Source organism: Acinonyx jubatus, chromosome A2, assembly GCF_027475565.1.
Source record: "Acinonyx jubatus isolate Ajub_Pintada_27869175 chromosome A2, VMU_Ajub_asm_v1.0, whole genome shotgun sequence".
Classification (NCBI taxonomy): Eukaryota; Metazoa; Chordata; class Mammalia; order Carnivora; family Felidae; genus Acinonyx; species Acinonyx jubatus.
Window position 1 is genome coordinate 60875655 of NC_069383.1, and position 13726 is coordinate 60889380.

Sequence of the window (13726 nt, forward strand, 5' to 3'; positions counted from 1 at the left end):
GGTGCAGTTCAGAGGTAACATAGAGATATAGAGGTGGAAATTTATTATAGAATTACCTGTGTCTTTCAAACAAGGAAGAAAAATTAGATTATTAAGCACATTCTATTAATATATATGTTAATAGGTATAAATCTGAAATGATTGAAACACTACAGTGTAAAATATGAAGTCATCAGGGAAAAAACAAAAAGTATTCTGCTGAATTATGGAGAAAGGAAGGATCTTTCTAAGCATGACTCAAAAGACTGAAAGAAAAGGTTAATCTATCTGAAATATAAAAATTTAACACTACAAGGTAAAAAAGAAAAGTGGGAAAAAAAGAAATTTGGAAAATATTTGCAATGCATGACTTTCTCATTACTAGCAAAAAATATGAAAGGCTTGAAGGCAGTTACCAGTATTTAGCTGTTAATTTCACAGCTTCTTCCTGTATGGTCTGGAACAATTCTAAACTACATAGTCCTCAGTTTCCTCAATCATAACATGTAGGTAGCAGTAGCTAGCTCATAAAATGTTTATGAAGATTAAATGAAATATTACATGCAAAGCTCTTAAAGTAGTGCTTTAAGAAAGAGTAGTGAATATTTAATTACTGCTAATTATCATCATTATGGTTATTAATGTAAATATTTTTAATGTGCATAGAATGGATAAAGGACTTGACTAGGTACTCCACACAAGAAAAAGTTGAGGCAAAAGCATATGAAAAGATAATCAACTTCAATCAACAATAAGGAAAATTTATTTTAACAATTGTGATACATTGCATTTTTCAACTTACTGCTTTTATTTTAAGTATAGTTTAACCAAAGAAAAAGATCGTAATCAGTTTGAGAGCTTAAAGTTCTTCAAAGGAGACTTTAACCATATATCCTCTGAAATATCTTTTGGAGAAATTTAATAAAAAAGGACGAATCCTTTAAAACACGTGAGGCTCTTTGTGGGGTGATTTTGAGGCAGAAACCACAAGTGGAATTGTGGAGTGCTCTTTGCTGAGATAGTGCAAGAGCTGCCAGAATGACTGCATTGTGGTAGAGCTGGAAGCATCTAGTAAGTCTGCCCCAGAACATTCAAATCTTCTATTTTCGTCAGAATTGACCGACCCCTCTAGTGAAGCAGCTGGTGTTGGCTCACATGGTTAAGGTTCCAAGCAACAACACCATTGCAAATTTATTAGAATGGTGAAATTCAAGACTGCCAAGGGTTGGTGTTGCTGTGGAATGTTAGTAAAGATGGGGAGTAACTGGAACTCTCAAATGTTACTGGTAGAAGTGCAAAATGGTACAATGATACAATCTTTATCAATACAATTGGGCAGTCTCAATCCTAGGTATTTATTCAAAAGATACAATCACTTATGTCTATGAAAAGAGTTGCGCTCAAAAGTTCATAGCAGCTTTATTCATAAAAAGTCAAATGCCAGCAATCAGTGAGTAAATGAACTGTGGTCTATCTTTTCATTTGGATACTATTTAGTAATGAAAGGTGACAAACCACTGATATGGGAACAAATGGTAGAATCTCGTTAAGTATTACAATAAGTGAAGGAAGCCTGATGTAAACGAGTACTTTTAAATTCCATTTATAGGAAATTTTAGAAAATGCAATTACAGTGACAGAAAGCAGACCAATGTCTTTTAAGGGGGGTAGTGGGGATATATGCCAGTGTAAAAGTATATAAATGCAAAAGGGAACTTTTTTGGGGTAATGGAAAATTTCTCTATCATGTTTGTGAAAGTAGTTATTATATACCTTTGTCAAAACTCTTTGAATGGTACACTTAAAATTGATGAATTTTGAATTAATAACTTAAAATGCAACTTTGGAGATTTAGGTTAACTGTATTTTTAAAAATAAAAATGTAATAACCCCTTACAGGAAAAGAGAAATCACTTCTCAGAAAAATATCAGTGACAGAGTATTAAAGACAGCTATGACTAAGAGGCTGATTCTCTGATATATGAATATGTCTATGTACTGTGTGTGTGTGTATTACTACTTTCTGCTGCTTATAAAATTTACATATTTAAATTTTTCTTGCCTTAATAAAGATGGGTATATTTTATTTTTACTTCTTAGATCTAACTTTAAGTTTTAATTAATTTAAAGTATTTTATAATTTCAGGAAATAACACCAATTTCAGAGTCAGTAAACACATGTTCCAAAATTATACAGTTTAACTATGGTTTAGCATCCCCTTTTACTTTTAGTGTAATTCTGATGTGGATATAAAATATATGAACATCCCAACTATACAAAATAATCTAAAAAATCTTCACCAAAATATTATAATAGAGTATGAGTATCCTCTTTTAAAGATAAGAAAGCTGTGACTTAACAATAAACAAGTCATTTGCTCAAAGTTACAAGTCTTGGAAGTAAAAGTCTGTCTGAATTTACAGTTTGTTCATTCTAGAATGTGGGAGTAATGTTGATTAATTTATGTTTCTCAAGAGTAGAGTACATAGAGACAGAAACAGCACAATTTATATAAAAAAAACGACACTGTTACAGCTTTTTCTTATTTGGTCTCCTTTTACAGAGTCTTCGGTGTCTCTGAAATATGGCTGCTGGATAAGTTTACAGTGTTTGGCAGTTCTCTTTTAAGTCTCTTGGGGTTACGCCAAAGGGAGAGTGTCCCATGGGAATTCAGTCTGAATTCTCATCCAAATGAACACCTGCCATCATTGTTTCTTATCAGTCCTGTAGTTAGCAAATGCCAACTCCCATGAAAGCCATTCAACACATGGAAAAGGCATCCCAGTGTTCCTCACTAGTTTTAATTTATCCCTGCTTTTACTACATGATCCATTGCCCCAGTATGTTGGAGATAGAGCTAACATTAAGTTTGTCCTTGGCTATTTGGTGATCTATATGCCTAGGAGTTTACCCAGTTATAGTCCAGTCTAATTAAATGGTCTTCTTTTGATACTCTTTCTCCTTTCTTCTCCTTTCCCCTTTTCTCTACTTTCCTCTTGCCCTCTCTCTGACCTGTTTATGTTGCTTTGGAAAGGAAGAGATTTGTTATTGCAAAAATAATATGCTTGTAAAGCAAATTATACTACACAATCTATTTTTAAAAGTCTCAGTTCTCTACGTTAGCAGGAACAAATAATTCACGCAGAAGCAAATTCAATGATAGTCTCCCTATGGATAACCAATATTGATCATCCATTCTTAGTACTTGAATCATATTTCTTTTCTTTTTGTTCAGCTGGTCTGCTGGATGTATGCATTTAATTATAAAGTATTACAAATTGATTTTGAACCAGATTAGGGATAAAGTCAAAATAAATGATTTAAAAAAATTAATGATCATGTCATATAATATACCCTTAATAGCCTAGCTACATTTTTATCTGTAATTTCATACCACGTAACACAACATTCCAAGATGTATTTATGACTTATTAGTAAGAATTTAAAAAAAAAGAAGAAACTCTCTGACTGTATTTGAGAGCTATTAAACCAATAAAAGTGAACCATCTTGACATTACTACTTCTTAGCAAACCAGGAAGTTGACCATGTATGTATAACAAAGACATCCTAGAATACCAAACCACGGAGGGTTTTGGGGTAACTTTTTAATAAGTGTTTCTATATAGCTTTGTGTCCTTTTCTCTTGCAGATTAATTTAATTAGTTAATGATTTTTAGAGGATAAAATGTACAGAAAAACTAACAGTGCTATTACAGCTTTATCTTGTAGGGAAAAGCTACTGGGCCTGCCATCTGCAGCGGGCTTTGGTCCCTCTCTTGTTGTGCCTCATGCTTTGTTATGCATGAGTAAGCACATTAGCCTTTTCATTTCGTTCATTAGACTTTTAATCCTTGATTAGTGTTTTCAAGATTCTCTCAAATACACAACTTCTTTATTTCCTTTGTGTATGCTTTTTTTTTTTATCTGCACTATGAAACAAAATTAAGTTAATCACAACAGTAGACCCATTTCTTTTGAGATGACTGGTAAATATATTAGTTTCTCATTGGAGTGATTAATCGTGTAGATGAAGAATGGAGAAATATCTTCTTGCTTAGAATAACAGGGGCAACTGTTTAAAGTCAGCAAGAACAGTCTGTTTGAAAAGCTTGAATCACAATATTCTACCATTCTCACATGCTCAGTGTGATTCTGTCTCATAGAAACTCTGAATGGATTTCCTAAAAGAAAGATCCATTAGGGTTCAGAACTGATATGTTTGGGGTCTCAGAGCTTAGTTATAATTATAAATATATATATATATATATATATATATATATATATATATATATATATATATATATATATATAATTATAATTACACCAATTCTCCAAAAATAATTTTCTCTCTTCGGTGCTTTCTTTTCTCCATTAAGCAAGATATGTGAGAAGGTTGCTTGTGACTGAACAGTTAATAGTTACACATGCAAGACACTCTTAGCAAACTTTGAAGTCATGTATTATACTCATTTACCTTTATTAAATATGCACTTTCACACTATCTTTTTACTCATAATCTCAAAGGACTAGAAATTACTATCGCTCCACTTAGGCCGTCCTTCCAGCTATGCATTACAATATTTTCAACTACTTTTTAACATTTATGTTCATTTACACTATTTTAAACATACTTCGATCATGAGGCCAAAACCAGTTATTAAAGGAGATACATAAATTAAATAGAAATCAGTTTCCAGAAGTCAATATAACAAGTAACCGACGGTGAAATGATGGCATAAATCACACTTGTACTGAATTTTTGTAGGTTACTCATTTTTGCCTAATTTCAGAGTGTCTTCTTGGCAATATTGTTAAGAAAGAGTAATTTAAAAATATTACTCATTAACTTTTCTCTTTTGATCTTTGCACAAAATAGTAGGATCATAAACTATCTCATTTTTCTTTTCTGTTTCTCTACCTAGGATGCTTCCATTGCACACAGATTCCACATCATGAGAGAAAAACACCCAGAAAAATTCAACAGTAGGTAAGATAACATATGATAAAATTATAATTACGGTTACTGTTGATGGATTATGTCATGAAAAGGATCAGTCTGTGCTCTAAAACATTTTACGTATAATCGCTGAATAAGATTGGGTATGTATGTGTGAGTATTGAGACACAAGTGTAAATGAATTTAATTTTTCTTCTTTGGTTTTAATGAGACTATAATGAGGAATGCAGTGGTCATCTGTAGTCCATTCTCATGTGTTAAAAAGAATTTCAAGTATAAGGTAAAACTAATATTTTATTAAGATATACTGGAAGTCTTTATATGGCTAAAGATATGAGGGTGATTACACCAAGTCCCAAAGAGAAAACATGGGACTGTGATTTGATAATGCTGAGTAACTCTGTATTACAAAGGTATCACGGAAGGCCTCTCATCTTTCTACTGTTCATCCAGTATTGGCCTCAAGTAAATGGAAAATAAACCAGAGAAATAATCAATGCTAACATAAACTACTTTAAAAGATACATTCTTCAAGGAGAAGATCCTTGACAATGAGAATTTGTTTTGCTAATATAGTTATACATATTTCTTTTTCAAATGTAGATATTGACTTTTTCTGATATTCAGGGAAATAGAGAAAGCTTTGGTTTTGTATCTTCCCCACTTGTAGATGGAAATAGGGCTGTCTCCAACCCTTTCCCCAGGAAAAATGGGATGGAAGTGAATCATCTTTGCTTCAATTACATACATTTCTACTTTGATCATTTCACAAAGTTACAAAATCATAACCAGCATTTCTGTGCATATATTTAAGTATATATTCAATATTAATATTAATATTCAAAGCCCAAGGATCTGTGGTCTCCATATTTGGATAGTTAACAACCCTGGAAATCATAAAATCATGATATTATGGTTTGCCTTTTCTCTTATAATTCAGCTAGGTACAATTTTTGTTTAAGGAGAGTGGAAGAAATGTGTGTATGGATATGTACATGTGCCCATAGTGTCTTTGGAGGGATTCACAAAAATCTCTTAATTCTGGTTCTTTCTGGAAAAGGGAACTAAACGGTTGGGATGAAAACTAAATTTTTATTATATACTTTTTTGTGTGAATCTTGTGACATGTGTATTATAAAATTTAGTAGAAATCTAATTAAACGTTGCACCTATAAATTTTCTTTGTATGTAGAATAGCCATTTTCATTTTATAAAATTTAATTTTATTTTATAAAATATATGCAAATAAATTGATGTAACAGTGAAATTATATTCACTTTATAGCAACTTTTAACACATGGTAATTTACCTTGAATGTCCTGGACATGAATATACTTGTTAATGTACATAAAACCATATTATAAAATCTAGCTTGTGCTTACTCAAATACCATTCTGTGTAGCAGTCATGTGTTGATATTCATATATTGAAATAGATTTCAAGCAAAAAAATAAATGCTATTTGAGAATGAGGCATGCAGTGACCCCATTCAGGAGTTTCACAATTTAAAAACCCAGTAAAGACTGTAAGAAATCCATGAAAAAAAAAAGTTTGATGATGTTTAAGGCATTTTTGTCCCGAAGTTATTCAGCAGAGAGAAAGAGAATGATAGGGGAGAGGGGGAAGAAAGGAGAATTAAAAGTATAGAGAAAGTGTATCAATGTATTTATGTAATACTCAAATTGACATACTACATATAAGAATGCCAATATATGTGATCCTCTCTCAAGTGCCAGAGGTTAATGAATTCTGTTCTCCGGAATAATTTTAATTCTTCTTAATAAGACTTCTAGTATTCACATATATCTGCTTAATTTTTTATCATCAATTGCAGTGTTAATTTATGACATTCCTCACTGCCCAATATGTGGTTAGATACTATTTACAGCAATGCGTTTGTATAGCCCAATGTATTTGTAAAGTGTAAAAATACATTTGGAAGGCTAATAACAAAGAAAACACCTTCTAGATTGACACAGGTCACATGTTTCTACTGTGAGTTCAAAGAATGTCTGGTATATAGTAGATACTCAGTGTATAATCACCTACTATTTTTTTTTTTAAGTTAAGACCTCTAACATTGCATATGTTACCAAGTCAGGCACATACATTTCAATCTATATTTTTTACAGATTGTCTTCACTCAGAATTACAAGCTTTTAGATAATTTGCTAAACTATAATTTAACTTATTCAGAATATGAAAATTTTCTAATAAATTTTTATGAGGAAGACATGCCACATATTGTGCATAAACAATTTCATACTTATAAGGACAGATTTTCAGATTTCAACTTTGAGACACATTCAGCCATAGCACTCTTTGGTATTTTCAGGAATTTGCAAATGGATTTTTTTAAATACTCATAATAATGGTATTTCAGATCAGATCTCTTGTCACAATCAATCATATGCCATTAATATTATCCTCTAGCGTGCTCACCTTGAAATTCATTTATATTTTAAAGAACTTGATGTTTCTAACATTATCTTAAGGAAATTAATTACCAAAATATATAGTTCTCTCTATGCTTCTTCTGACAGAAATTGAAAGAACTGGGAAAGATAATGATTTTTCCGGTGCTTAAGAGAGTGCTGGTTGAGAGGTTTATATCATATTCTTTTCCAAATTTTTGTATAAATCTAAGTTAACTATTAAAAGGAATTGTTGTTTAACTTTCTAAACTCAAGACATTCTTCATACTTAATATATATATTTTTTATTATTTTAGACTCAAATAATCCTTAAAGTATTGAGGAAACTATTATTTAAAACCATTATTGTACAATATTATTATTTAAAATATTGACTATTATTATTAATAATCACATTCGTGTTCTTAGAATTCACATACATTACTAAATCTCCTGATTTTATTGAGAATAGAGCATGATATTACTTCTTGGCCTTTTGACTTAGATCAAGTGTAGAACAGAGCAATATTAAGTTCTTACTTTAAAAAATGATACTAATAATTGTACACTTATAGTATTTAAAATATGCATCCATTAAAGTGATAATTATGAAGGGCTGTAATAATTTTGAAAAAAAACAAAACTCTTTAATTCCATGAATAAAATCTTGCAACATTGACAAAGACTTACAAGTAATATGTGAAATGGAACCAACTATAAAAAAAAAATTGGTCATCTTACAAAGATTTATTAATACTGTAGTTATAGCTTGTTACAGCTTGTTTCAAAAAACTAATTTTTTTTAACATCACTTGATACCATTTGCTAGCAAACCCTGACAGCCAGCGGTACTCCACAAAGATACTAATTCAGTAAGTCTACAAGTAAGTCCTTATTTCAAAGAATCTGGTCTCTAATGCACTGAATGAGATACAGATTGTTTTCTTAGCCTCCTGTTCAGAGGAATACACTTCATTCTTGTTCTGCATTCCGCTTTTTATGAAGAAATCTACAACTAGAAAACTGAAATTGGTGTATGAACTTAAATAAAGCCATTTAACTCATCTGTGTAGTGATAGCGGATACGTCAGAGGGTCTTACTGGCCAAATGTGTGAAAGGAAGAAAGGAAGAAACAAAAGTAACAAGTTGGAACACCACACTTATACTTTATCACTATATTAATAAACCCTAATATAAAAAAGAAGCTCTGTACTCCAAATTACCCAAGAAAGTAATAGCATACAGGAACATAGAAAATTTGCGTATGACTTTAAAATTACACTGGTTCTGTGGAATGATGCTTGATTTTTTTTTTTTGTTTGTTTGTTTTTTCCTCTAAAGTAGGCTTGGTGAGATCCTGGAATAAGACTCTTTCTGGGACTTTAGTATCTATACAGAGCATGGAACATAATGCTCACTTAGTAGATACTTGCTAAATCTCTTTACTAAATTATTTATTAATGAACGCTGTATTTGTCTTTTAAATACCTACCTAACTTTTATAGTTTACCCTTTTTATAGTGTCAAAAATGTAGTAGATAAAACAGAACTGAAATATGCCTAGAATGAGTCTTCATTCTAAACAACTATTCTTTCAGATTTTAATAATGCCTTTATTTTTTTTGTACAGTATTCATGTACTTAATCTCCAAAGTACCCAACAATGTTAAAAAACAAGCAAAAATTCTTCAGTTATAATCTCTGACCATTGTGGATGTCTTGCTAATGAATAGTACAAGCTTACTTATACATTTGTTTAGCACTTATTATCAACTTTATATGTCAGCAATATGTAATTATTAACCAGTTATTAATATTTACCTGGTGATGGTGAACTGAAGACTTAAGTATTAAAAATTTTGTTTTTATATCTCTTTTTCTGTGTCTCTAATTTTGTAAGTTGCAAATCATTTGATATAAAGCTAAAGACAGTAAAATCAATTTTGTATAAAGTGTAACAGGAGACGTTAATTTCCTGAAGCAAATATTTTTATTGGTCAAAACTGTTCATGAAATATTTTTATTGATCTTGAAGTACCAATTTTATACCTGTTTTTTTATTTTAAACTGTGCATGTGTATATCTATTCTGAATTTGGAAATTATATTTTCCATATATTCCATACTCTACTGTATGGGAGAGAGTACAATTTCCAAGTTAAAGAAATAAAACCTATGAATCTTTTTTTTTTTTTTAACTTTCCACCTTGGTGTTGTAGCAGATAGACAAGAATAATTATATAAAATTATCAATTGTTCTCTAGACAGAAAAGATCCAGCTGAAGTTCTAGAATAAAATGTAGAGTTAAGAATAAAGTAATATTTCAATAATGATGACAAAATGCTGTATCATAACTAGATTTTTCTCTTTATCATTTAAATAACATTGAGAAGGTTTTTCTCTAAATTCAGTAAAATAAATTTTTAAAGCTTCAAAATCAGTGCTTAAATTGTGTTTAATAACATTATTATATATTAATATATCGAATTTTATTCATATACTGTAAATATTTTAATGTATGTTTAATAAAAGCCAATTAACACTATTTTTCAATAAACTTCATGATATAGCCTCTTACATATATATCTTACATATATTTTTTAAGGCACTTAACCTATTTTTATTTTTATAAAATCTAATATATTCAAAGATTACACATTTTAGTGACTGTAATAAGTTAAAATCATTGTGGATAAACTAAGATTTTGGTTTTTTTTGTTTTGCCTTTTTTTTTTAATTTATTTTTTTAATTACATTGAAGTTAGCATGTAGTGCAACAATGATTTCAGGAGTAGCTTCCTTAATGACCCTTACCCATTTGACCATCCCCCCTCTCACAACCCCTCCAGTAACCCTCTGTTCTCCATATTTAAGATCTCTTATGTTTTGTCCCCCTCCCTGTTTTTAATTATTTTTGCTTCCCTTCCCTTATTTCATGTGTTTTGTATCTTAAAGTCCTCATATGAGTGAAGTCATATGATATTTGTCTTTCTCTGACTAATTTCGTTTAGCATATTACCCTCTAGTTCCATCCATGTAGTTGGAAATGGAAAGATTTCATTCTTTCTCATTGCCAAGTAATATTCCATTATACATATATACCACATCTTATTTATCCATTCATCCATCGATGGACATTTGGGCTCTTTCCATGCTTTGGCTATTGTTGATAATGCTGCTATAAACATTGGAATGCATGTGCCCCTTTGAAACAGCATACCTGTATCCCTTGGATAAATACCTAGTGGTGCAGTTGCTGGATTGTAGGGTAGTTCTATTTTTAATTTTTGAGGAACCTCCATACTGTTTTCCAGAGTGGCTGTACCAGTTTGCATTCCCACCAGCAGTGCAAAAGAGATCCTTCTTCTCCACATCCTCGCCAACATCTATTGTTGCCTGAGTTGTTAATGTTAGCCATTTTGACAGGTGTGAGGTGGTATCTCATGGTGGTTTGGATGTCTGTATGTCTTCTTTGGAGAAGTGTCTATTCATGTCTTTTGTCCATTTCTTCACTGGGTTATTTGTTTTTTGGGTTTTGAGTTTGATACTAACCCTTTATCTGGTATTTCGTTTGCAAATATCTTCTCCCATTCTGTCAGTTTCCTTTTAGTTTTGCCGATTATTTCCTTCTCTGTGCAGAAGCTTTTTATTTTGATGAGGTCTCAATAGTTCATTTTTGCTTTTGTTTCCCTTGCCTCTGGGGACATGTTGAGTAAGAAGTTGCTGCGGCCAAGGTCAAAGAGATTTTTGCCTGCTTTCTCCTTGAGGATTTTGATGGCTTCCTGTCTTCCATTTAGGTCTTTCATCCATTTTGAGTTTATTTTTGTGTATGGTGTAAGAAAGTGGTCCAGGTTCATTTTTCTGCAACTTACATGTATTTCTGAGTCAGTGACAACACAGCAAGTAAAATAAAGAAGACATTCCTTTTGTTTTCTCTGAAGCTTTTTAGTATATATATTTGTAGGAATTCAGCTTTTCTTGCACTTTGAAATTATGAAATTAAAATTTTTATATGACTTATTTATATAAATTTATTTACATAAGTATTTGTATCTAATTTATTTTATATAAATTCTATTTATTATGTATTCTTAAAATATGTAGAATAATTTATTTTTATACTATTGACACATTCACAAACCATTGAAAACAATGAAAGTGAAGACAGAATGGAGTCTGCATGGCATTGTCTTTAAGGCATTTGACCTCAATTTTGCAACCACCATTATTGTATAGTGAAACCTTTTTATCTATTTAAGAACGTACATACATACCTTTTAATGTAAACTTCCATATTATGTAAGTGGTACCATCTTTTATAAACTAGGGAAATTGTGCTACTGATATTAAAAGTTAAACATTTTGATTTTTAGTATTTTGAATAAAATCCATATTCATTAGAAATGGCACTTGTTGGGGCGCCTGGGTGGCTCAGTCGGTTGAGCGTCCAACTTCAGCTCAGGTCATGATCTCGTGGTCCGTGAGTTCGAGCCCCGCGTCGGGCTCTGGGCTGATGGCTCAGAGCCTGGAGCCTGCTTCTGGTTCTGTGTCTCCCTCTCTCTCTGCCCCTCGCTCGTTCATGCTCTGTCTCTCTCTGTCTCAAAAATAAATAAATGTTAAAAAAAATTAAAAAAAAAGAAATGGCACTTGTTGGGACAAGCACTGGGTATCATATGTAAGTGATGAATTACTGAGTTCTACTTCTGAAAACAATACTACAGTATATGGTAACTAACTTGAATTTAAATAAATACATTTAAAAATAATAAAACAAAGGAATGTTAGCACTTTATAGGGATTTTTTTGGATAAAATTATATGTTAATGAGAATTTCATATCTTATAGCATTTGTTATGTCTTCACTTTCTGTGTACGTAATCAATTTTGTTATTTTTTAAAAATAGAAACATACTCCTTTTTCATTTTCTCTTAGAATGACTCTTCAATTATATCTTTTAAATAACATTTCTTGACATTTTTTGTGTCAGAACTATTGTTAAATCAGTTTTCCGAGGTGCCTAGGTGGCTCAGTCAGTTGAGTGTCCTACTCTTGGTTTCGGCTCATGTCATGATCTCATGGTTTGTGGGTTTGAGCCCTGTGGCAGGCTCTGTGCAGACAGTGCAGAGCCCCCTTGGGATCCTCTCTCTCTCCCTCTTTCTCTGCCCCACCCTTGCTTGTGCTCTCTCCCTTTCAAAATAAATATATAAACTTATGATCTGTGTATAAGCCATATAGTGCTTAGATGAATATGTGGACTGATAATATATAGATGTATATGCATGTATACATACATGGTGTATGATTTATATATATGTGTGTACATACATATATTTTCTGAGTTTCACTTTTTCTTATATTTATGCAAATTTTTCATAATTATGTGTATTCTTACTGTACATGTATTTATAATATAAGGCTTTTAAAATAATTTACCAGTAGCTGTGGTATTATATTCATATATTTTCATTTGTGTGTTGAAATACATTTAAATACTTCATCTGAGGAGGTAAAAACGTGAATGGGTAAATTAGTCACAGTTGTGTTCACACTGATGCAAAGGATTCGATTCACCTGAATCTTCCTGCATCGTTTCTAGATATCATTAAACCAGAAAACTCACTTTTGTGTCCAAGCTGTTCAAAATCATGTGTATAAGATAGTTCTTTGGAATGGAAGGAGAACTGGAGGATAAACAAGGAAGAGATACAGTAGCTTCTTCCTTTCTTTCGCCTCTCACTGATTTCTTTGTTCTCTCCGAAGTTCTTATTTCTGCTTTTTTTCTGTTCTTTACTTTTGCACTGCCATGGAGTAACAAAAGGATCAATGAAGGTCTTGAAGTTTGGATAACGTAGCTCCTGTTATTGATTTGGTTGATTATTTATTCTGCAGACACTTACTAAAGGAGCCCCTGTTATATGACGGACATCCATCTAGACAACGGAATCTTTCAAATCTCTAAGGCAAGTGAAGAAAATGAATTTGAAGTTACATAGAAACCTTAGATAATGATAGGTTCTGCAGAAAAATGTAAACAGGAAGAAAAGTTTTCATGGTAGTAATACAGAAGGAAGGATATTTTCTGGGGCTCCCAAGTTAAGGTGACCATTGAGCTTTAAAGGATGTATATTGAAGTAGGGGCTGCTTGTATGTTCTCAGATTTAATTGAAGAAGAAACATTTATTTCTAGTTTCTGTTTGCAGGGTACTTATATTTTATTAGTATAACTTCCATGCAAATATTTTCAAAATTTTCTTCATTGATTTTGCCTTTCTTTTCCTAGGATTTGTGTTTGTGCTTTACATGAATTTGCATGTGTTTTATGCAGAAGTTTTACACACACACACACACACACACACACACACACACACACAC

The 13726-nt window shown here is 31.6% G+C and overlaps 1 protein-coding gene across 13 annotated transcripts in view; it reads left to right on the forward strand.

The window, feature by feature from the left end:
• The window catches only part of DGKB (diacylglycerol kinase beta), a 788048-nt gene that overhangs the window by 467500 nt on the left and 306822 nt on the right, over positions 1-13726 (forward strand). For all 13 annotated transcript variants that reach the window (XM_053218395.1, XM_053218393.1, XM_053218397.1 and 10 more), the window contains one exon: positions 4904-4968. In XM_053218395.1, coding sequence (XP_053074370.1) covers positions 4904-4968 — 65 coding nt within the window. The remainder of the gene's footprint in view (positions 1-4903; positions 4969-13726) is intronic.